The 22,465-nt window shown below is 38.5% G+C and overlaps 1 protein-coding gene across 1 annotated transcript; it reads right to left on the reverse strand.

The window, feature by feature from the left end:
* Window positions 1-585: 585 nt before the first annotated feature.
* Window positions 586-21,402, reverse strand: LOC134658496 (uncharacterized). Its single transcript, XM_063514182.1, has 12 exons — window positions 21,167-21,402; window positions 20,682-20,822; window positions 18,825-18,878; window positions 17,402-17,536; window positions 16,404-16,484; window positions 8,306-8,434; window positions 6,982-7,036; window positions 6,341-6,452; window positions 4,852-4,937; window positions 3,415-3,733; window positions 2,173-3,055; window positions 586-685 (listed from the first exon to the last, which is right to left on the reverse strand). Exons 1-12 carry the CDS (start codon window positions 21,366-21,368, stop codon window positions 606-608), a joined length of 2,277 nt encoding a protein of 758 aa, XP_063370252.1. The 5' UTR covers window positions 21,369-21,402; the 3' UTR covers window positions 586-605.
* Between the last annotated feature and the right edge of the window lie 1,063 nt (window positions 21,403-22,465).

Raw genomic sequence — 22,465 nt, forward strand, 5'->3', positions numbered from 1 at the left:
TTAGTGTTTTAGTAAACTGCCTTAAACGTGACCAAGAATATTGAATCAGTTTAACCGGTACTAGTACAAAAACTATAAAATATGTAAGATAAATTTAATAATCCATTTAGATTATTTTTCAAGTGATTTTATTAGGTAATTCAAAATCAGTATATATTTATACTATACTTTTTTTTTTTTTTTTTTTAACTAACAAAATTTTGGTGGTAACTACTGGGAATAATTTTTCCCAGTAGTTACCAGTGGTAAAAGGTGGGAAAAAAAATCCCAGTAGTTACCACTGATAACAACTTGGTGGTAACTAGTGGGAATAACCCGATTGTGGGCGCCAGGCCAGGCGTGGCTCACTCCGCAGTTTCGTCGCGTCGCTACAAGTACATGCGGCCTACACCAATTTTGGTGTCTAGCCATAGTAGTTGCTGCGCACCGCTACAGAACAGACGCCTGCTCGCGCATGCGCCACCTAGCAGTCATATCTGTCGTAATAGACGCGTTTTGTTAGAGAGTGAATCTTCTGTACCTAGTACTATTATTTATTATGTGGCCAGGGCCAGACCTAAAGGGTATAAAACAAAACAATTTTTTTAAATGTCTTAACGTTTATTTCAGTCTTTTCTTCGCGATTTACTGCGATCCGTCCAGTTTCTTATATCTAATGAGGTAAGGCGCTGCAACTCGACCACGGCTGGAACAAATATACTTCATTAAACGTGTGTAAGGTACCCAATATCACTACATAATATAAAACAAAGTCGCTTCCCGCTGTCTATCTGTCTGTCTGTATGCTTAGATCTTTAAAACTACGCAACGGATTTTGATGCGGTTTTTTTAAATAAATAAAAGTCTGGCTAATGAGAGTTGAGCCTGAGATAACGCGGGAATTTCAATAAAAACCGCACCTGGCAATAAAATTACTATGAAATTAAATGACGGCTTATTTGATAGGAAAAAAAGTTGCCATATAAAGTTTTAAATAAATCTCAGGCTCAACTTTCATTAGCCAGACCTAGAGTGATTCAAGAGGAAGGTTTATGTATAACTTGTTAACCCGTGCGAAGCCGGGGCGGGTCGCTAGTACCCTATAAAGTAAGGACGTTAAGCACAGAGAATGTCGTACATCGACCCGCCACTTCCTATCTCTATCGCACGCGCGTAAGTATATTGCTAACCCGCTCGCACCGTGGAATTGACCGCCGCATCATTGGAAATAATATTGTGCGCGTGCGATAAAGATAGGAACAAGTGGGTCAATGTGTGTGAAGTATTTTTCTCAAGCATGCTTCGAAATATTGTTAGGTTTGTTATAAGCTGCAAATCATTGGGCTACGGGCACTTTGTGGAGCTATACAAATGGGGGATTATATGGGGCATTATCTATGAAAAGGGACCTTATTGTCAATGGCGCTTACGCCGCACAGCGTCGCGCGGCATTGTATTTATATCGGAGCATCGTTAATAATGGCGTAACCGCCATCGACAATAAGGTCCCTTTTCATAGATAACGTCACATGGCCGATTTCACGTGAAACAACCGCATAAAAATCGGCCCGTCCGTTTGAGGCGCATGGCACACTGCATCCGATTCGCACGTCACTCCGATGTTTGAGCGAGACAACGCTATGCGTGTATTATAGCGACATCCCGCAAAATCGGATGCAGTGTGGTCAACCTTTGGTCTCAATAAAACAAGACTTAGACCACACCTCGGACACTGGCGATCATTTAATGTATGAAACACGCGTTCCTAATACGCACACAGCCTAAGCTCGTGTAGGTGAACGCTTACCATGCTTGTGTGAGTAAGACATTGTAGGGCACTGACAATCCAACCTCTAGACTGAGCTTAGGCCAATTATTTCATGAAACCTTTGCTGCCAAAAATACGGGGGTGCGGGGGGACGAGGTGAGCGAATCCCGTGCCGTGATTGGTCCGTTCAAATACACAGACCAATCACGGCACGGGATTGACTCGAAGATGGAGTAACGCTACCGTATGTGTGGCAGAGGGGGTAGCGCGACTATGCTATGTCTAGAGGTTGGATTGTCTGTGTTATAGGGTAACTGTGAGGTAACCGAGAGCGGGTCTCAGCGGGTGGGCGGCACTTTCAACGGGAGGCAGGGAGCGTCCATACTGTATGCTAGTACTCTTTATTATACTGTGTTTAGACTTACCTTCTGGTGTCAGCGTTCGAACCATTTTTCTTTGACTACCCGCAGTCGTATTTGTTGCGTGTCTTGTTCTCCTGCCAACACCTTTCTCAGAACAGTCTGTCTCATCCATGGAATCGTCTATTCGGTCTAGTTCATCTATTCTATAATCTTCATCTAAATCGTCGTCTATTTCACTTTCTTTGTCTTTACTAGAATCATCATCTATTTCACTGTCATCGCGATTTTCTTTATGTAATCTATCTATTCTATCTTCCAAATCGTCGTTCCCCAATTCGCTTTCTATATCTCCAACTAATTCTTCACCTATTCTATTTTCTTCCTGATTATCTTTATGTAATCTACTATCTACTACGTTTTCACTATCCAGTACTTCTTCATCCAAAAACTCGACATCATCATCTGAAGTTATGATCAGAGTTTCGTAACTTTGGGGTCCTGAAGTAACTTTCACTTCAGAAAGGCCAAATTTTTGTGGTACTAGGTGTGGTGACCTTTTGGGATTGATTTGTTGGGTCCTTATAAGAGGTGAACCTTTGGCAATGTTTTGAACGTTATCTAGCTTTAGGGGAGTTGATTTTCCGAGTTCTTTATTTGTTTTTGGTCTTCTGAGGATATTAGGTCCTTTATGCACATTTTGTGGCACTACAAGCTTGGCAGGGGAGGATTTTGAAAGAGTTTTCGACTTTATGAGATCGCTAAGTGTGGTATTCGGAGGAAGGACAGTTAGTGATACTAAGGTCGGTGGAATTCTTTTCATGGTTTGTTTTTGGGCATCGCTAACTTTTGGGCTGGTTGTGGGGTATAATTTGTCGCCCGGTCGGATTTCCATGAGCCGAGGACGCTTGGAAGGATGATGATGATCGACTGTTTCCTTGTAGACACGCTGTAAATTAAATAAAAAAAAATAGACTAAATCTTTTTTGAATAATGTACTAAAGTTAGTAAAATTTAACTGCTCTTGTAGTCTCTATTTAACTTGAAATAGTACATTACATACCTAGGCAGGTGAATTCGTAAATGCCATAAATATGCGATCTGGGGCTTTACGAATTACCGCCCGTGGTTTGTCTAAAGTTTTACGTCTTGCCTTGGCCAGGAAGTGAGATTTTCTTCTCGCGTAGCGATTGATTGGACGATTCTATTTCGAATTTAAGTATGATTTCAAAAATCTAAAATTTTGAGACGTGGCCATATGACAGGCACCTTATTATGTAATGTGTTGCCGGTGATCATCGCACTTACCTTTTCGGCTGTGGCGTCGGTTCGTGGACTTATGGTTTCATAAAACTGCACGTCCTCGGATTGTGTATCTACGCCTTCGACGTGCACGGCCTCAGAATGGGACTCGACGTCGTGTTCTAGATCCATATTAAACTGCACAGCCTCGGATTGGGGCTCCATGGACTCGCATTGGGACTCCCCGACCTCGGATTGATCCTCGGATTGATCCTCGGATTGATCCTCGGAACGGGGCTCTAAGGCGAGCGGGTCTTCCTGGTCGGGCAGCGGCGTGGGCGCTGGCGGAGGCTCATCCGGCTCCAGTTTTACTTCTACTTTCACACTGCAAATAAAACAGAGTTATTAATACTACATATTTACAATTTCTTTACCTATTAGATTAGATCTTACTAAACCTTTAGCTTACGAATAACGAATTCGGCTACCACGTGACAGGCATAGCCTAGTGTGGGGCCACAGGACATTGTTAATTGTTAATAAGGCTTTCTGTTAAATAAATATTCTTATTCTTATTCTTATATGTGACGTTCCATGGGAAAAGGTATCCAAAATTCTCATATTGCTATTTGTCCATATTAAATTGTCTTTCACCTGTTAGTGTTTGATCCTTTCGCATTTTCTCAAAGGTTAGCTGGAAGAGATCCCTTTTAGGGATAAGTTCGCCTTTGTACATAACATTCTTATTTTTGTTTTGTTTTTGTCCGTTTTATGTAAACCTGTTTATGTGCAATAAAGTGACATACATACATACATACATACAAAAGGTACCTGATGGCGGCTGGCGCTTACGTCGCAATAGCACCGCAATAGTATTGGACCGGCGTTAATAATAGCGTAGGCGTCAACCGCCATAAGGTACCTTCACCCGTGGGACGTCACATACAAAGAAGCCATACCAAACAATGAAATGGTCGCAATCGCAACCTGTAGGAGAGGGGAGCGGGGGGAACCACGCGACCAAAACGTCGTAAGAGCCGTGAAATTCATGGCGCTTACGCGTTTACGTCGCGAGATTCACGCTCCGCTTCCATATTTTGTTGTCGGCCGGCAACAACTCATGGCGCAAAATACTCGTTATCTGTGCCGGTTCTATACGTAGTAATAATAGTTCAATGAAATATAATAAATCTTGCTATATCTGCCCTAGTAGCACGGTCGCATTTTTATCGTTTATCACCATGCCTGTCACGTTCTAACAAGTATGTAAGTGCGAAAGTGACGGGCATGGTGATAGTCGATAAAAATGGAACTGGGCTGACCCCGCTGGTAGAATGTAAGACTGGCTGTATAGCGCTACACATCAGTAAAAGATAGCGTAGTTTCAGACTCAAAAAACTAGTCAAAGTCAAAAATCATTTATCTGGCAGACAACAAAGGCCCATGGAAGGACCTTACAGACTAACATACACACATTGTGAAAACCTATGTAGAAAAACATACCCATCAACATCGGTTCCATAGAGAGTTAGTAAGTTTTCTTTCTGCAACTGTTCTCGTATCACTAACAACACGGGCTGCGTTTGACTCTGTTGAAAAAAAAATTATATAAGGTAAGTCCGGGAGATGGTGTATTCCCATTTGTCACCGCCGGGCACAAATGGGCGGTACCGTCTATACCATAAGGGCACACGGGGCCCGTGCCCAGAGCCCCCATCCTTAGGGGGCCCCCAAGGACAGACAGTAACAGTATATTTGATTACCCATAATAAATAGAAGATCATAGTAGAAAAATCATCCATCATCTGGTCCATGAAAGCGCTAATGAAGGGCGACCTTCCCTTGTGTCTTAAACGCAAACTCCTTGACATGTGCATCCTGCCCATTCTAACCTACAGTGCACAAACTTGGTCATTAACTGAGGCTCTAAAATCGAAACTCAAGGTTTGCCAGCGTGCGATGGAGCGTAGTATATTAGGTGTTCGCAGAACTGATCGGATCAGAAACACGGAACTACGCTCCAGAACTAGAGTTGTAGATGTAGGCGTCAAGACCGCTAAGCTTAACCCTTAAATACATGATTTTTTCGTTTTGCCCGAAATTAATATATATATCACATAATTGTTTGCCGTTTCTAGGAAAAATAGTAAAAAAAAATATATCATCTATTTTCACTGGGAAATCAGTGTTAAAAGTTGCATAGTCTAAATCATATTTTTGGAAATATATAGCTATTAGTAAGGGGTATAGGAAAAATCTTAACTGCCAACAGAAAGGTACACTATTTGTGATGTTCCTATGATAAAATTTGTAAATATAAAATAATTACAAACCCCGAAAAATCTGCCCAAAATCACATACTAAAAATCATCAACTTCCAGGTTTTTCCAAGTTTTCCGACATTTCGTCTATAAACAAATGTAACTTTTATAAATTAAAATACTGCGTAAATTTATGTAATAATTCGGAAAATTTATTAGTTTTACTATTGAAATAATATACAAGAACAAATAGAATTTGTTTAATAATGCATAACATTTGATGTTTATGTTGTGTGTATAAATGCATCACTATGCATTTAAGAGTTAAGTGGGACTGGGCTGGACATGTCTGCCGCATGCACCCAGAAAGGTGGGCCAAAATGGTTACTGAGTGGGACCCACGGAACACAATAGACGGTGCAGGCCGGAGTTCAGGCAGACCGAAAAGACGATGGCGGGACGACTTGGACGCATTCTACCCCAAATGGTGGGAAAATGCCGATGACAGGGTCGAGTGGAAAAAACCAAAATAGGCTAGAGAAAAAAAAAGTAGAAAAATGTTAGTTTAATTAGCTTTCCTTACTTTACAAAAGGGCCCCAAATTCTTATGTGCCCAGCATAGACGGCCCTGCAAATGGGAATAGGTGCATTTATATGGATCATTCCTAAATGTCCCCACCTCATGTCACGTCAGGCGGGGACAATGGGTAAACATGATGAATGATACTTACGAGTGTGGCGCCCATTGGCGCGCGCAGCACGTAATGTATGTTGTGTGGTGACATCGATGCACACGCGCCGCACAGTACGCCGCATAAACACTGCACGCACCAGAACGTGAACCTGCACATAACAAATACAGAACTATACATTTAAATAGTTGTCATAAAAGCCACTCCACAGCACTATCGTCTTTTGAGCGTCGGCGTCCTGTCAGCGCTAAAGAAAATGCCACTACTAGTAGTGTAATCACTGTAAGTATGCCTGTTGAATTTGAGAAGTTCCTTTGATTTCTTTTGACTTGATCGGACTATCTAGAAATCATAATTTCAAACGAACAAAATATTTTTCGCAAGTCTCCAAGTAATCGGTAAAATGAGAAAATTTTGTCACCGCAACACAGAAGGGAATAGGTGCATTTATATTAATCATTCCCATCTACGTAGATCAGCATTTAAGGCCTGTGCACACCGGCTTGCGTGTGCGTGACGTGCACGTGCAAGTGCGCTAAAATGTTGGAGCCGCACACGCACACGTCACGCAAGCGGTGTGCTGTCTCTCATAAGGATCTGTATACTACAACGCTGCACGCGCACGTGCACGACACGCACACGCAGCCGGTGTGCACAGGCCTTTATACCGAGTTACTCACCCATCAACGACCACTGCACAATCCACACACCGGTAAACGACATCCTTGGGAACCTCTGGTGCAACAAAGAAAAACACAAATAAGAACTCTAACATCTCAAAAAAATTTGTAAATCATTCAAAAAATTCGCAAATCGACGTTTAAACCATTGATATATCTTAACATGCCTCTATTAGTTCATTTAGGTACGTTTTATCCCTTTCTTACAAATACATTAGTCAATTAGACAAATCATTCAGGTCAGGAATAATGCAATAAGTCTCATTCCCGTCATTGTTCCGGTAATATGATGTAATAACGATAATATATCAATAGATGAATAGATTAGTTCTGTGTATTCCCCTCTGTCTCCGCTCCTTGGTGGGATGAATTGGAAATAAATCAGTCCAATTCCGCTGGAGACAAACGGGGATGAAGATTCACTTCAATCTGTCCTCGGCTCAACAGATCAAAACAGACAACATAATAGGCTACATGACTAATTTTTTTTTATGGAATCAATCGATCGCGTTTGTTTTTAGGATCAAATGTCTATATGGGACCCACTGCATTAAAGTAACACAAAAGTCAGAAATTGTAGTCAAAGTCCGACAGTCGCACTTCACTCGCGAAACGCCCTATACAAAACGGACAGAGGCCGTGACGTCATCGCCCATCTGGACCGCATCGCCCGTATGGACAAAACAAGAAAATTGCGTTTTTGTCGGTGAAATATTGCGTTTATCTATATAGTTGCTATACAATATTTTTTTGGATGAAATGTAAGGAATCGGATGGTACCCTTACTTTTATCGTTTATGGAAGTTAAAAAAAACTTAAATTTCGAAACTTTCAGGTCCTGTAATTTTGTAATTTTTCAATATTTTATTTTAATATCCACATTATTGTGATAAATTGCTCGTTTGCTATCTATTTTACTAGATTTTGTTATAAAATTCAACATGTGTCATCATCCCTATTGAATTGACAAGAGAATTGGGTACTTTCCTCTACTTAAAATAAATTATTTCACACCGTGCACGAAATAAAGCACCAGATAATTATTAGAAAAACATAGATAGCAGTTATTTTTAAACACAATTTCTATTTAATAAATCGGAAGGAAGTATAAAAAGTAGGTGAGTTGACTGTGACGTCACTACACACGTTTTCATATCAATTCCATACTAGCAAATCGTTTTGACAGTTCTAAAAAAGAAGTTGATTTGACTAGTAGGAAAGTAGCCAATTGCAGGAATAGGAATACACAATGGGCAAAACCCATGCTGGCGCCATCTATGCAAACCTTTGACAGATGCCAACCCCATTCAGCTCCATCACTGACCTGCTTCTGGTTTACTTGGCGCTATTTCGACAGGTGGTTCATCAGGGTCTTCGCAGAACAAGGACAGCGTCGGGAGGTCTTCGGGTACCTTCGTTTCGGGCACCAGCACTGAGTCGTCTTCAGGGTCATCTGAAATTATTTCGCGGTTTAGCAAAGCAATATGTGGAATTCCATCAGAGAAAGGTCCTTAGGCACATGGAGCATAAGGATAAGGACCCTTGAAGCATGGAACGCCACATATTTTGGCGAAGTCCGCCTGATTTTTTTAATGATACAGGAGGCCGCCGAATCGCCAAGACCAGAGGGTTGCAAGTGCGGCCTTTAAGATGGGAGTATGCTCTTTTCTTGAAGGTATATAAATGCAACAGGAATAGGGATGTTGACATGAATCATGACGTGAATATATAAAAACATAAAATAATATGCTTTTACCATAGTAGGGAATATTAGAATGCTGAAAGTAATATTTTGTAAGTGAAAACATGCCTAATAATAAACTAATTAAAAATAATCAATAGCATTTAAAATAATGCCCAGTATCACGTGGCTGCAAACGTCAATTGGCCTGATGACAGTAACAAAGAATCATGGAAATAATGGTTACAAAGAAACATATATAGATGTATCCTCTTATCCTCTAGTATGTGAATCCTCACATTCGTCACATACTTCAAGCCCTGTAGTATCTTGTTCTCTGTCCGGTTGACATGCAAAGGGTCTAGCAGGCTAAGCGAACAAGAAGTGCCCCCAACGACGAATTTTGTCGATATTTCTGGTAGTGTACTGTTAGGTCCTAAGGACCCTCCATGCTTAACATCAGACCTCGATTCTCTTTTGTTTGCGAGTTATTCAGGATAACGTAAAATAATTAGGGTATCATTGAAAGTCTCATATTTTATAAACGATTCAAGTTACATGAACTAAACAAAATTATATTTGATAACAATAAAAAAAACTACAAAATGCATACTTTTTACCAGCATCCTGTCCTTAAACTTCATTGCAAAAAATAAAAATATTTTTTTCCTTCCAATTTTTTTTTTACTTTTCGCGGAGGTACACATCCAAAAAAAATATGCATGAGTAGCCACTAATTCCCACTACATACACATATAAAAATATTTGCACAAATGTTCGTGCTTCATGTCAAAAAAACGATTCTCCAATAAGTAGTCACTGGCATTATATGTACAGATAGAAGTACCAGTGCAGTTTGAAGATTAGTGTGTAGGTATACAAACTCTTCTAATAAACCTATTTGGAGTGCATCAACGATCATAATAGGGTCACTTTTGCCATAAATGGGACTCTCTTTAAAAAATAAGGTAACAGTACTCTTTTCTAATTATTTATTATATCAAACAGTGGACCTGTGCATAAACGGCAGTATAAATCAGCTAAAAGCTGGAATTGACTATTTACAGAGGCAAAGGATCTTTTACAGGTTTTGCATACACAATGTAAGAACATGCATTCATCTGGTAAATACACTTCGACCTCTTCCAAGGTTTCGAAGAAAAGGTCCGCTTGTATGTGTCTAGGTAGCTTTAAAGTCAACAGTGCCAGTTTGTAATTATTTAGCTGAAATGTAAAAGAACTTACTTTAGCCTTAATTAATAATAACTTGCAAACGGATACAATGTAATAAAAATTTGTATACCCACACACTAATCTTCAAACTGCACTGGTACTTCTATCTGTACATATAATGCCAGTGACTACTTATTGGAGAATCGTTTTTTTGACATGAAGCACGAACATTTGTGCAAATATTTTTATATGTGTATGTAGTGGGAATTAGTGGCTACTCCATGGACCTAGAATATTACGGACGGACTGTCACCTAAGACAAACTGTGACACTGCAATGGCGGACGGTTTGAATGTGTGCGTGTAGACGAGTGTTACCATGTAACACAAATTCTCCCCTAATGGTCTCATACGTCATAGTTATGAACAGAGACTACATACACTTTGCATATCCTCCCTTAAATCTCGTCGTCTCTTACATGACTTCTTATTCCTACACAAACTTCTTCATCATAATATTGACTCACCTAGCTTACTATCCCTGGTTACTTTCAATACCCCTCGATTCAGATCCCGTGCTCCTAAGACTTTCGCCCTTCAAGTCTACAAAAATAATATTTCTTTTTATAACCCAATTGTTAGAATGTGTCGTCAGTACAATGATTTAGCATCACAACATAGAGACATCGACATTTTCAACTCACGGCTAGCGGTTTTCAAGAGGCAAGTCGTTGAGGTTCTTGGCCACCATACTACACAACAACAATAGTAAGCAATTTAACATGTTAAGATCATTTATGTAATTTAATAATTAAGTCGGTTTAAAGATATTTTTATTTCTCAAAAAGAATAACAGTAGTAGTTAAGTAGTAGTGTTTTTTTTATAATTTTATAATTTTAGGATAGTTTTTGCTCGTTATTATTTATTGTTCTTGCTGTGCTCACTTATTTTGGGTGGCATTTCTATACAAAGCCTACCACTTTTATTGTATTCATGTATTGAATGTCGTCTGTAAAGTGTGCCTTATAAATAAAATAAAAAAAATAAAAAAATAAAAATGGTGAAACAATTATTTTTAATATCGTCCTTGTTTTCAAATAAAAAAATTAGGACAGTTTTACGTTAGACAATAAAAAACGGTGTGTACGTATCTGATTTTATAGGTCTTGAAAATGCGCAATATTGCACAATTACTTTGTGCAAACATTATTTTCAATACCTAATGATATTTAGCATCGTAATGAAATCAGTTCGTCATGTTTTTTAATTTATACATTTAACTTGAAACATATCTGGTTTTCAACAAAAAAATTATAATACATAACAAACAAACGTTAATTATCAAACATGCATGTAAGCGTCTAATCTCCTTAGTATCGGGAAATTACCATACCGACCTAGTTTGAAATGCACAATCAATAATTTAACCATTTACCTAAATGATCTCTTAATACATAATGATTTAATAAGAAGGGTATCAATTACCCTACTTTCGGGAAATTACCCTATTCATGTTACTGGTCACACTCCTGTTTTTCAGTTTGATAATTTATAAACAACAAATTATAGTGGTTTTACGTACTAATTGATAAACTTAAGTATGACAAGTTATTCCGTGACTTTTTTTCTTTCGATCGGTACAATTCTCGCAGGATTTAACTACGCATGCCGGCATATTTTATATTTTTCTTCGACATGTTTACTTCAATGACGTTTCGATTCGTCTGACGGCAAACTGGTGGATGTGGGTTGTCAATGTGTGTGTGTCACGCGTAAATACTATGAAACTGGTGGATGTTGGAATCACAGTTTTGTTGTAAGCGAAACTCTGTCCGTAATATTATAGGTTCATGGGCTACTCATGCATATTTTTTTGGAGGTGTACCTCCGCGAAAAGAAAAAAAAAATTGGAAGGAAAACAATATTTTTATTTTTTGCAATGAAGTTTAAGGACAGGATGCTGGTAAAAAATATGCATTTTGTACTTTTTTTATTGTTATCAAATATAATTTTGTTTGGTTCATGTAACTTGAATCGTTTATAAAATATGAGACTTTCAATGATACCCTAATTATTTTACGTTATCCTGAATAACTCGCAAACAAAAGAGAATCGAGGTCTGATGTTAAGCATGGAGGGTCCTTAGGACCTAACAGTACACTACCAGAAATATCGACAAAATCCGTCGTTGGGGGCGCTTCTTGTTCGCTTAGCCTGCTAGACCCTTTCGTGGGAATACATCCTGGTTTCAGGTTCACTTTTGGCACCGACCCCATTATATGATACTGCATGTAATTCTCCATTACATTTGACAACTGAAAAGAACAAACATGTACCAGTCCATTGAAAAGCTAGCTAAGGCCAAAACAGACATAACCTCAAAAATGGCTTATGAGTTCAAAGATTTTGAGTTATACGTCATCTCATTCAATAAACAAACCTTTCGAATCGAATCGACTCGACTCAAAACTTGGCGATAAATCAAAAGTAAAATTATTAGAATAATCAACGTAAAATATAATTCAGAAGTCATGCTTCACTTCTTCAAAAGAATTTTTCACCTCAGCAGCTCGAACAAGGGTACTTTGATTCTTAAAAACAGTGAGCAAAATGCGATTTTGCTCACTGAGTGAGACAAAATGACATTCAAGTGACCTTTATAGTCAAATGTCATTTCAACATGCGGGGTCTAATAAAACTTCGAAATACTTGGGTTCTATTATCTCCGTCCCTTTCACACTGTTAGCAAAAAGAAACAGACAAAAAAAAGTTAAAACGACATTCAACAGTATATTCACGGTTTATAATAGACCCCCGAAAAACTTCAGACCGCATCGTTCCAAACCACGTACGAGTATGAATTCTTAATAATTAATAAATAAAAATAAAGTTTAAGATTTGATAAAAACTGATAAAATACTATATTTTAGGTATTTTATTGTACAATTAAAATAACGAACTCAAAAAATACACAGATCATCACGCAAAATTAATTATTTTACTTTTAAGAATTTCTACCATAGTTGACAAATAGTACGTATCCGCAATTCGGACCGTATCTTACAAAGATTTTTTTTACAAAAAAAAGTTTGAAGTGTCAGTTAATGTTTGTTATTTCTATATTATTTTAATGGAATTTATTATTACGTTTTGTTTTTGTGTTCCATTGCGGTAATTAAACTTAATTGTTTGTATATCTTAAGAAAACATGAGTGCAGGTATTAAGTGATGAACAAGGATTACATTTTTCAAGTTGTCTAATAGGTATGTTCTCACTGTGCTGAGGTGAAAAATGTTGTGTACTACACGAGATCAAAGTTATTTACATCTCGTGCGCTTTTGAGTCCCTTACTACGCTCAAGATTCTAAATTAGATTCACTCGCTACGCTCGTGAATCTATTATAGAATCTTTCGCTTGCACGGGACTCAAAATAAGCACTCGAAGAAATATCAAACTTTGATCACTTGTTGTACAAATAACTATCGTTCCTTTATGCACATTTTTTTATTTTACAATCAACGTTAAGGCTTCGGCACACAGGCGCGTTTTCCGGGCGGGGCGTGAGCGTTTTGTATGTAAAAGCGGCGCGCCCCGCTCACGCCGCGCCCGGAAAACGCGCCTGTGTGACGAAGACTTTATTATATTTCGTAGGGCGTATAATCGATACATCAATCACGATAAATCGGTTGGTTATTTTTCATATTTCTTTCCTACATCAGTCTGCAATGGTGCTAAGGAGTGACGTCACAAACGGACGCCATGATACTGACGAACGTTTTCGCGCGAGATTTAAAGTAGGTGTAAAAAAGTGCAATTATTTATGTTAAAACTTATGAGTAAGTACCTATAGCTGAAATATTGTATTTTTCGGAACTAATACAAGTGTACCTACCGACTTACCGATAATATTAAAAGAAATTTCAAAATTTGTCATCAGGCCAATTGAAGCGCATTACGTCACGGTGTGTGAAACACCACACATACAAGTTGTCAAACCTGGCTAAAAGTGTCTACAGATTACCGCACCGGACCTTGACCTTGGTGCTTACGATATACTTATAGAAAAATATTTGATTTTCCTTCATACTTTTCGGGCTTTGGCGTGTCACGTCGTTCTTTGTCTCGTTCGCACTTGTGCTAGCGACATTGTGAACCGTTTCGTTCCGTCCGTTTTTCGTTTCACTCAGTCAAGCGCTCTCCAATCCCACTGAACTAAAGACCGATTAAGAGTGTGCAAAAAGATTTAGTTGCTTTCGGTCCTTCACGGGATTTCATTCTTAACAGTTCGGAGTTAGCGACCGACAAAAGCCTAAATGTTATTTTTGTGTTGCTGACAGTAACTTTGTAAACAATAATAATGTTGATATTATAACAGTTGAGTTTGATGAACAATATATAGTTTGTCAAAGGATTGTCTCATTTCAAACATAGACAACAGAATCATACTATCTTTGTCTTACACTATAAAAAATTCTTTCGGGTGCTAGTACTAGAAAAGGATGAGTATAGTTTTTTTTTGTTCTTGACAAATTGGTTTGACCAACTATACTGGGTCAACCAAATCTTGTCAGTAAATAGGAACAAAAAAAACTATACTCATCCTTTTCTTTTGGGTGCTAATACTAGTGTAAGACAAAGATAGTATGATTCTCTCTGTCTATGTTTGAAATCAAACAGACCTTTGAAACACTACATATCAATGTTATTGGAGTCTGTGGCATTCAAAAGGTTAAAAAAGTCAACTTATCACATACCTGAACTTGTACATGGACCACTAGGAACATCAATACATAAATTCTCACTGTTTTGAGGTTGCTCTATCTCTGCTATATTTTCATCTATTTCCTTTTTACATTCTTCAAACAAAGCATCTAATCTTCGCCTCTTTCCAGGGGTTTGTGGACAAAAACCAGAAGGGATACTATCTCTGTTGGGTTGACAGTCAAATTTTGTTGGTATACAACCAGGTCTCATCCGCATTTGAGATATAAAACCCATTGTATATTCCAAGTAGTTTTCCATGTCATTTGGAAGCTAAAATTGTATTGATATTGGAATTAAGTTGCCTAAATATGTTACACAATAAACTTTACAGTTTACACAATAAATATTTCTGATGTATGTAAATGAAGTGTCAACATAATCTTAAAGACTAACTTTTATTCACAAATATTAACTTTGTAGTTGCTACTTACATCGAAATGGTCCTCACAGAAATAACAGCTACTATTTAAAGATGCAGGATCTCTCCTTGCTAATGTTAACCATAGTTCCCTTATTTTTTTATTTTTGGTACCTAGGAATACGAATAACTTCTCTGGTGTTTTGATTGTAGTGCTTTTACACATAGGCACTGCACAGTACTTATAAAACTTGTTGTTCATTATTATAACTTACATTAATTATGCCACTAATCGTAGAAATTGAAAATTCTACTACGTATGAATGACTGACAGTTTGACAGCACTGACCACAGATCTACCAGTTTGTTTACCACATCGTTACGTTATTGGCCGTGTTGCCAATGCTCCATATAAAAAAAAACAAGGTCACGTGACAGCTTGAAACGTTTAGGCGCGAAATTTAAACTAAACAAATTCAACATGATATTTTTATTCAAAATTAATGAATAATGAATGATTTCTGTAATAATTACGTGCCATCTATAAAATTAAACAATTAATAAAATTGGTCAACATCCCTATTCTATCTGTTACCTCTTCACACTTGAACTCCTGAACCGATTTAGATAAAATTTCGTATGGGGAATTGGGGATATGGGGAAAGGATTGTTTTCATCCCGGAAACCTTCTCATTTCACGCAAATGAAAGAATATTTGGAACGAAATTTAACATAAGTCATGGTCAGATACGGAATAAGTCATCATCTTCCTCGCGTCATCTCGGCATTTTGCTACGGCTCATAGGAGCCTGGGGTCCGCTTGGCAACTAATCCCGAGAATTGGCGTAGGCACTAGTTTTTACGAAAGCGACTGCCATCTGACCTTCCAACTCAGAGGGTTAGACCTTATTGGGATTAGTCCGGTTTCTTCACGATGTTTTCCTTCGGGGTTTAAACCCGCGGGCCGCGACCTCCGGATTGAAAGTCGCACGCTCTTACCGCTAGGCCGATACCTAAGTAAAACTGTTTTACTAGAAAATCACTCCGCTTCTTTAGCAATCGTCTGAGATAATGGTAGACTTATAAGGGTTACATCAAACAAAATGTCGATGTTTAGACCCCGCCCTTGTCACACTTTTTCATAGGAAAGAGATAGGTCTTTAATACCTACTGTCACACATGGCATGACCACCCCCCTCTCCCTGTTGCTGTGCGGTAATATGTGGATGAACCCTAAGGTGCATTGGGGTAACTTTGAAAGCGGAGTAATTTTATAAATTTATTAGGCCCACTTGCACATCCCGGTTAACCCAGTGTCAACCCGTAAGCGGTTAACCCAGTGTCAAATTGTACTGGTAACCATGGTAACTCCAGGTTTAACCGATTAATCACACGGGTTAGTGTAATGCTAATGGCGCAAGCGGCGTTTAGTGTGTTACTTTACCTGCTTCTAACAATTCCGTTTTCTCCCAAGAGAATACTGTTTCCTTCTTTGGATCTTCAGGTTCAATCGTCTCGAAGATATCTGCAAAAAAAGTATTGATCATCAAAAATAACAACCAAGTATTTGTATAATAATATACTGAACACATTCGTGCAGTGCAGATATTCGTAGCTCTCCAACGGATGGGCTGATTAAGATGCGGTTTTTTTTACGTGAAAGCTAGTTTTGTTAGCTTATGTTTTAAAGAAATTGATCCCGCAGTTTGAAGAGTATTAGCTCTTTTCCAAACTGATGTAAGGCATTTTTGGCGTAAAATGGTTTTTTCACTTCTCATGCTCAAAAAGTGCACCTTTATGTCGTGCGTAGACGACATAAAATCGCATTTTATGCTCTAGAGCATAAAAGTAAAATTTTCTTTTAAGACTAAGGTAATCGGTCTCAACAGCCAAACAGTTAAAACATATTGCACAATTTTACTAAGCAATAAAATTGTGTAGATGACAAAACTTGTTATATTATTTTATTTTTGCTACAATTTATTAGAAATCCGTATTTTATGTCATTAAATTTAGTAAATCACATAAAATAGGAGTCGATTATCGTTCAAAAATGCTCCGAAATGTTTGACTTGGCAGAAAACCAAGCGTCTGAAACTCTGATCACATGTAGAAAATTAAAAAATTTTTTAAAAAGTTAGTTGGCGGGATTTGGTTATGTATTATGTTCTTTCGCTTTACGACAATTTCGTGGTGTAAATTGCCGTGAAAAATATAATTTATTTTCCTCGCAATCGAAGTGAAAAGCAGAGTGTACAACAAGGGCATAAATGTCCATTTTTACCCTCGTCTACTATTTTGGTCTTTGCTTCGCTCAGACCAAAAAATTGCCTCGGGTAAAAATGGGTCACTTTATGCCCATGTTGTACAATCTACTATTGTTTACTTAGGTTAGGGTTTTTTTATTGAATAGTTATTGGAAAAATAAATATATTGACATACCACGTCCAGGCGAGGCCGGGTGCTCAATTATGTAATCTATCATGACTTTGTCCTTTGGCAATCTCGAGTCACTTTCCGTCTGGTCGTTATCCTCTTCAGATGCTGGTAGGTCCTCTTGCAATGAAGATTGCGCGTCTGTTGGCAAATAAAACGCTCATTGACAAATTCAGTAGTGACTGAATTAAAAATCCATACTAATATTATAAATGGGAAAGTGTGTCTGTCTGTTACCTCTTCACGCTTACACCGCTGAACAGATTTAGTTGAAATTTGGTATAGAGATAGTTGGAGTCCTGGGAAGGACATAGGATAGTTTTTATGTCAGAAATCATCCCTGAAGAGAGTGCAAAGGGAGGTGGAATTGAAAGAGTTAATGAATTGCCTAATAATTGAAGTAAGCATTATCCAGGCGCTATATTACTTTAGCAGCTCTCACTAATTCCACGCAGACGAAGTCGCGGGAAAAAGCGAGTAAATAAATATTTGGGGACAAACTTACACAGATCGAACTACTTGGCCTAAACTTGTACAGTCGCCATCAGATATATCGGAGCGGCCAAGGTGTTCAAAATATCTGAACAAGCACTCTAACGCCTTGACAATAGAGGCGTGCTCAGATATTTGTGAGCACCTTGGCCGCTCCGATATATCTGATAGCGACTGTACTAATGGGTACTAGGCGACGATAACCAAACTTGTAGTTTGTATATATTATGTGGCGTTCCATGCCTAAAGGTTAGTGAGTTTGTGGTTAACACTGGAAATTATTTTTCTGACAGTCAGTTGTTACCACTGGCAGGCGTGGCTCACTCCGCGATTTCGCTACAAGTACATGCGGCCCACATCAATGTTGGTGTCTAGCCATAGGCATAGTAGTTGCCGCGCACTACGGAACGGATCGGATGCTTGATCGCGCTTGCGCCACCTAGTAGCGGTCATGTGTCGTAATAGATGCGTTATGTTAGAGAGTGAATCTTCTGTATAGTTTGTAGCTTTCTAATAGAGCCCGAAGGCTAATCCTATTGTGTATTATTAAGTAAAACCGCTCGTGCCACGTGCCACAACCACCTGCATAAAAAATCGGTACTTCGGTTACTGAGTGCCGGCGAGTCGAACGCTACAGAACCAGTCTAAAATGTGTCATCGAGATGCGTAACAAAGGCGCGTTATCGGAGAGCGCAGGTTTTTTGAGCGTTGGACTAGCCCGCGCTCAGGTGCCAAATAGAATAATTAGGACCCTTTTTTGCAGGTAAGTAGCACGTGCGGTTTTACTGAACAATAGACAATAGGATAAGCCTTCGGGCTCTACTAGAAAGCTACAAACTATACCTAGTACTATTATTTATTCTGTGCCACTGGGGACAGGTGAGTGAGAGGACTGGCAACTAGTTTAGTAGGAAAAACTAAAAAAAAAAAGTCTTACCTATAGAAGCAGCGGCATCGGCATCGGCATTAGAAGTAGAAGTGGGTAAGTTTCCTAAAAACGAAGCTGAATTAGATAGCAGTCAATGATAATACTTTGGGATAACTTCTAAAGAAGAGTAGGTAATTTTGAAAATTGCAAATATCTATCTATAATTGGTACTAAAAGCAAGAGAGATGTCCTGGTAGGCGTTGCAGATTGCAGACTTGCAGTAGCGTAAGTATTGGAAAAGTATGAAGTGCTTTGCATCTGCTTTAGTTGATATTAGATATTTTTAAAACTATCCCGCATCTGAAATTACCCCAATGAACTCCTGCCTTTATGTGACAACCGGTGTTTTGTAATTTGTACGCGACCAATGAACACACGGGATAAATGGCAAGACTTGTACCCGTTTATCCCCAATAGGAACAAATAGGAAGTTGCTGTTCCACCGGAAACAGATGAGTCAAAAATAATGAGACGTTATAAGGAAGCAAATTATTTGCCAGTCTTTTTGCTTATAGTCTAAAATTGAAACACGAGCGTAGCTAATAGTCCTACTAAACTAAAAGTGGAATCTTAAGCGTTGCAAGAGTTTGCAGTTCAGAAGAGGACTGAGAGGAACCGTGAAATCTCTCTTGTGACATGGATGGACATTTTAAAATTGGCTTAAATAATATAGTAGACGACAACTCTGAGCTATCTAAGGCCATGGTTTACCTAAACCGACTGGCAAAAAATACGAATGGTCAGAGTGGACCTCACCCTTGTTTAACTTAGGTTCATGCAGCGCGTGGGTCGTACCTGTGGACAATAGAAAATAGAATTAGATATGAATATGACTCAAAAGCCAATAAGTGCCACCACGTAAGTTAGAGAGAGAAGGCAACTGTAAATTTGTTACTTGGATCTCTAGAAAATTCAACTTTGGGAATAAATGAAACTATTTAGGTACTTAACACTAAGTTTTATAATGCATGTAGTTTAGTTTTATTGTTTCGTCTTCTTTTTATGTCCCAATAAATAAACATAGGTATAGTAAAATTCATATATGTGCAATTCATAATTCTAGGAAAGTGTATAAAAAGTACGTAACAAATTAATGAAGTTATTTTAGATATAAGATGAAATTCAATTAAATGATTTTTGAAGTGAAAACTTTTTAGCGGCGCTGTGCACTTTTTGTGGGGAAAAAAATGTTAAACTCGAGACAGCGTAAGACGATCACGTGACCGTAAGATTTAGATGGCATTTAAATCAATAAAGAAAAACTCAATGACATTACCTACATGAAAAACTGTTACATGTAATGTCATTGAGTTTTTCTTTAGATTTACATGCAATCTAGTGAGTTTCGCTCTAACTGGTATTAATATAACTCGAGTACTAACAGTGATGTGCTTAGGGGTTTCAAGTAATTAACGCTAACGCTAGATGGCGTTAACCTCAATTATACATAGTGCAATTTGCACTAGTCATTGAGTTTTCACTTCTGCCGGCTTCCTCCGACTCCGGCAGTTTAGGTTCCATCAATTATTAATTTTTAATAAATTGCCTTCATAAAATTAGGATGATAATAAAGGGTCACCAATAAAACATCAAATTATACACGGGTACATAATTTTATTCTTTTAATATCTGGTACAATGATTCTGATCTGTGCCCGGTGCGAACAAATGGGCATGAATCGTTCCAGTCTGTGCCCGCCTGTCTCGTTTAAGTCTCGCGGGGACAAATGGGAATACACCACCACACCACTTAGATTTTGCACCAAGTGTCTTGCCGCAGTGACCACTTGTTTCTTCAGCCAAGGAATCCACAGTTTTCGTGCCCGAACTATAACTGAAAATTTCAACGGGCGTTACTTATACAAACCTGATTTGGTTGGAAAGGGTACATGATCCATCCAAGCGTCTACATCCTCATCTATCTTTGAATATGTATGGTCAATATGGATTTTTTGAATAGTATAATACATGTGATCTATTGTTGCAATTCGGGTTGTCTCCTGAATGACTGAAATTCAATAAAAAAATATTGTTATGCATGTACTTAATATGCTATATTTTGTTGCTCTTTATTTAAGATGAGATAAATGAGTGGGTAAATCTAAATGGGTGCATACTCCACCGACAAGAGCCACACTCTAATTTAAGAGCGTGATGAAATCTAAATATTGTACTAATAAGGAAATCTGCTCTTTCGCCGGATACTTTCTATCTTGTTGCTAAAAAGAGGGACAGAGAAACAAAATATACTTTTCTCTGCCCTTCTCAGCAGAGAATGGCATGAAGAAGGATATATGTAGGATCCCCTATACTTATGGTTTGTTCATCAAGGGCTCTTACGAGTTAACTTACGAGTTTTAGGGTCCACATTGGGCACTCCTGTCGCTATTTCTCTCTCCGTAAATAGCGTCGGGAAACCGCCATTTCTAAGGCGCATTGTTCTGTTGACATACTTCTTTTCAAAATGCTTGTGGCAGACAAATTGCCGTTTACTAGATTTTAGCCTTTCCGATTCTTCAGTATTAATGTCAGGACAGTTTGACAGGATCGCCATTATCCACTTCTTGCGACTTCTTGTAGATACTTCGTGGAGCCGGATATGCTTTCTGTGACTTTTACACCTTGGTACGCAGCACGTGCGTGAAGTCATTCTGTCAAAATTTAGCAGGTAGCTAAAAATAAATAATTGATAATCGTTAGGATTTAACACTCATTCAGTTAACACATTTAACACATTTTATGATTTCATTCCCAGGCCGAACGACCCGACCCGATAGTCGGGATCGTGGTATTACAACTTTATATGACGAAATTGTTGTGGCCTGCTGCGGATGTCTTGTTTGGCTGGGTGGCAATGAATGTGTTAAAAAAATGGGCTAGTGTTCTGATATGACATCTATTTCAGTTTAGATTAAAGTATTTTTACCCTAATCTGAACAGAAAAAGCTGTCTTACAAATCGTCGCTATACTTACTCAACCTCATATCTGCAACAATCATTTGATGGAAATGTCGCTTTTCTTTCATTCGGAATACGGGTGTTTTTGTCATCAAATGAGTGTTGCAGATACGAGGTTGAGTAAGTATAGCGGCGAAATGTCACAAATGGGAATGAAACTATTCCCATCTGTCCCCGTCCATGACAGGTGACAATATATCACTGCCCATCTCTGTAATGTGGAGAATGTGGACAAATGGGAATTCACTACAAAAAACCGATCAATATAAAAGTAACATTCATAAACTAACCAGTGTCCCAATCCCAACCTGTGCTTTGGATTGGACGGATTACATTACAACATACTGAAATATCATACACAGTGTCTCCTGTAACACAAGCAAATAATTAAATCTCCCTCAATCTTGTAAGTCAATAAAATAAAATTAATCCATTGCATCAGTCGGGCAGTTCAGCGGGGTCACGTAACAAGCATCTTTGGGACCTTGCCGCAGGGGCCTATTTTAGATTTATTTTAGAATTGTTTGTATCTTGTAAGTAAAAATGTAATGTACAAACTAGGGGCGGTGCAGACTCTGTATGGAGGCAGAGGAGACGCCCTAGCACATCCTCACAGAGTACCCTTGCCTAATGCATACTCGTGACTTAATCCTGGGCAGACACATATTGCGCCTGGAGGAGGTAAAGTCTCTC

The sequence above is a fragment of the Cydia amplana genome, chromosome 22 (genome assembly GCF_948474715.1).
Source record: "Cydia amplana chromosome 22, ilCydAmpl1.1, whole genome shotgun sequence".
NCBI lineage: Eukaryota > Metazoa > Arthropoda > Insecta > Lepidoptera > Tortricidae > Cydia > Cydia amplana.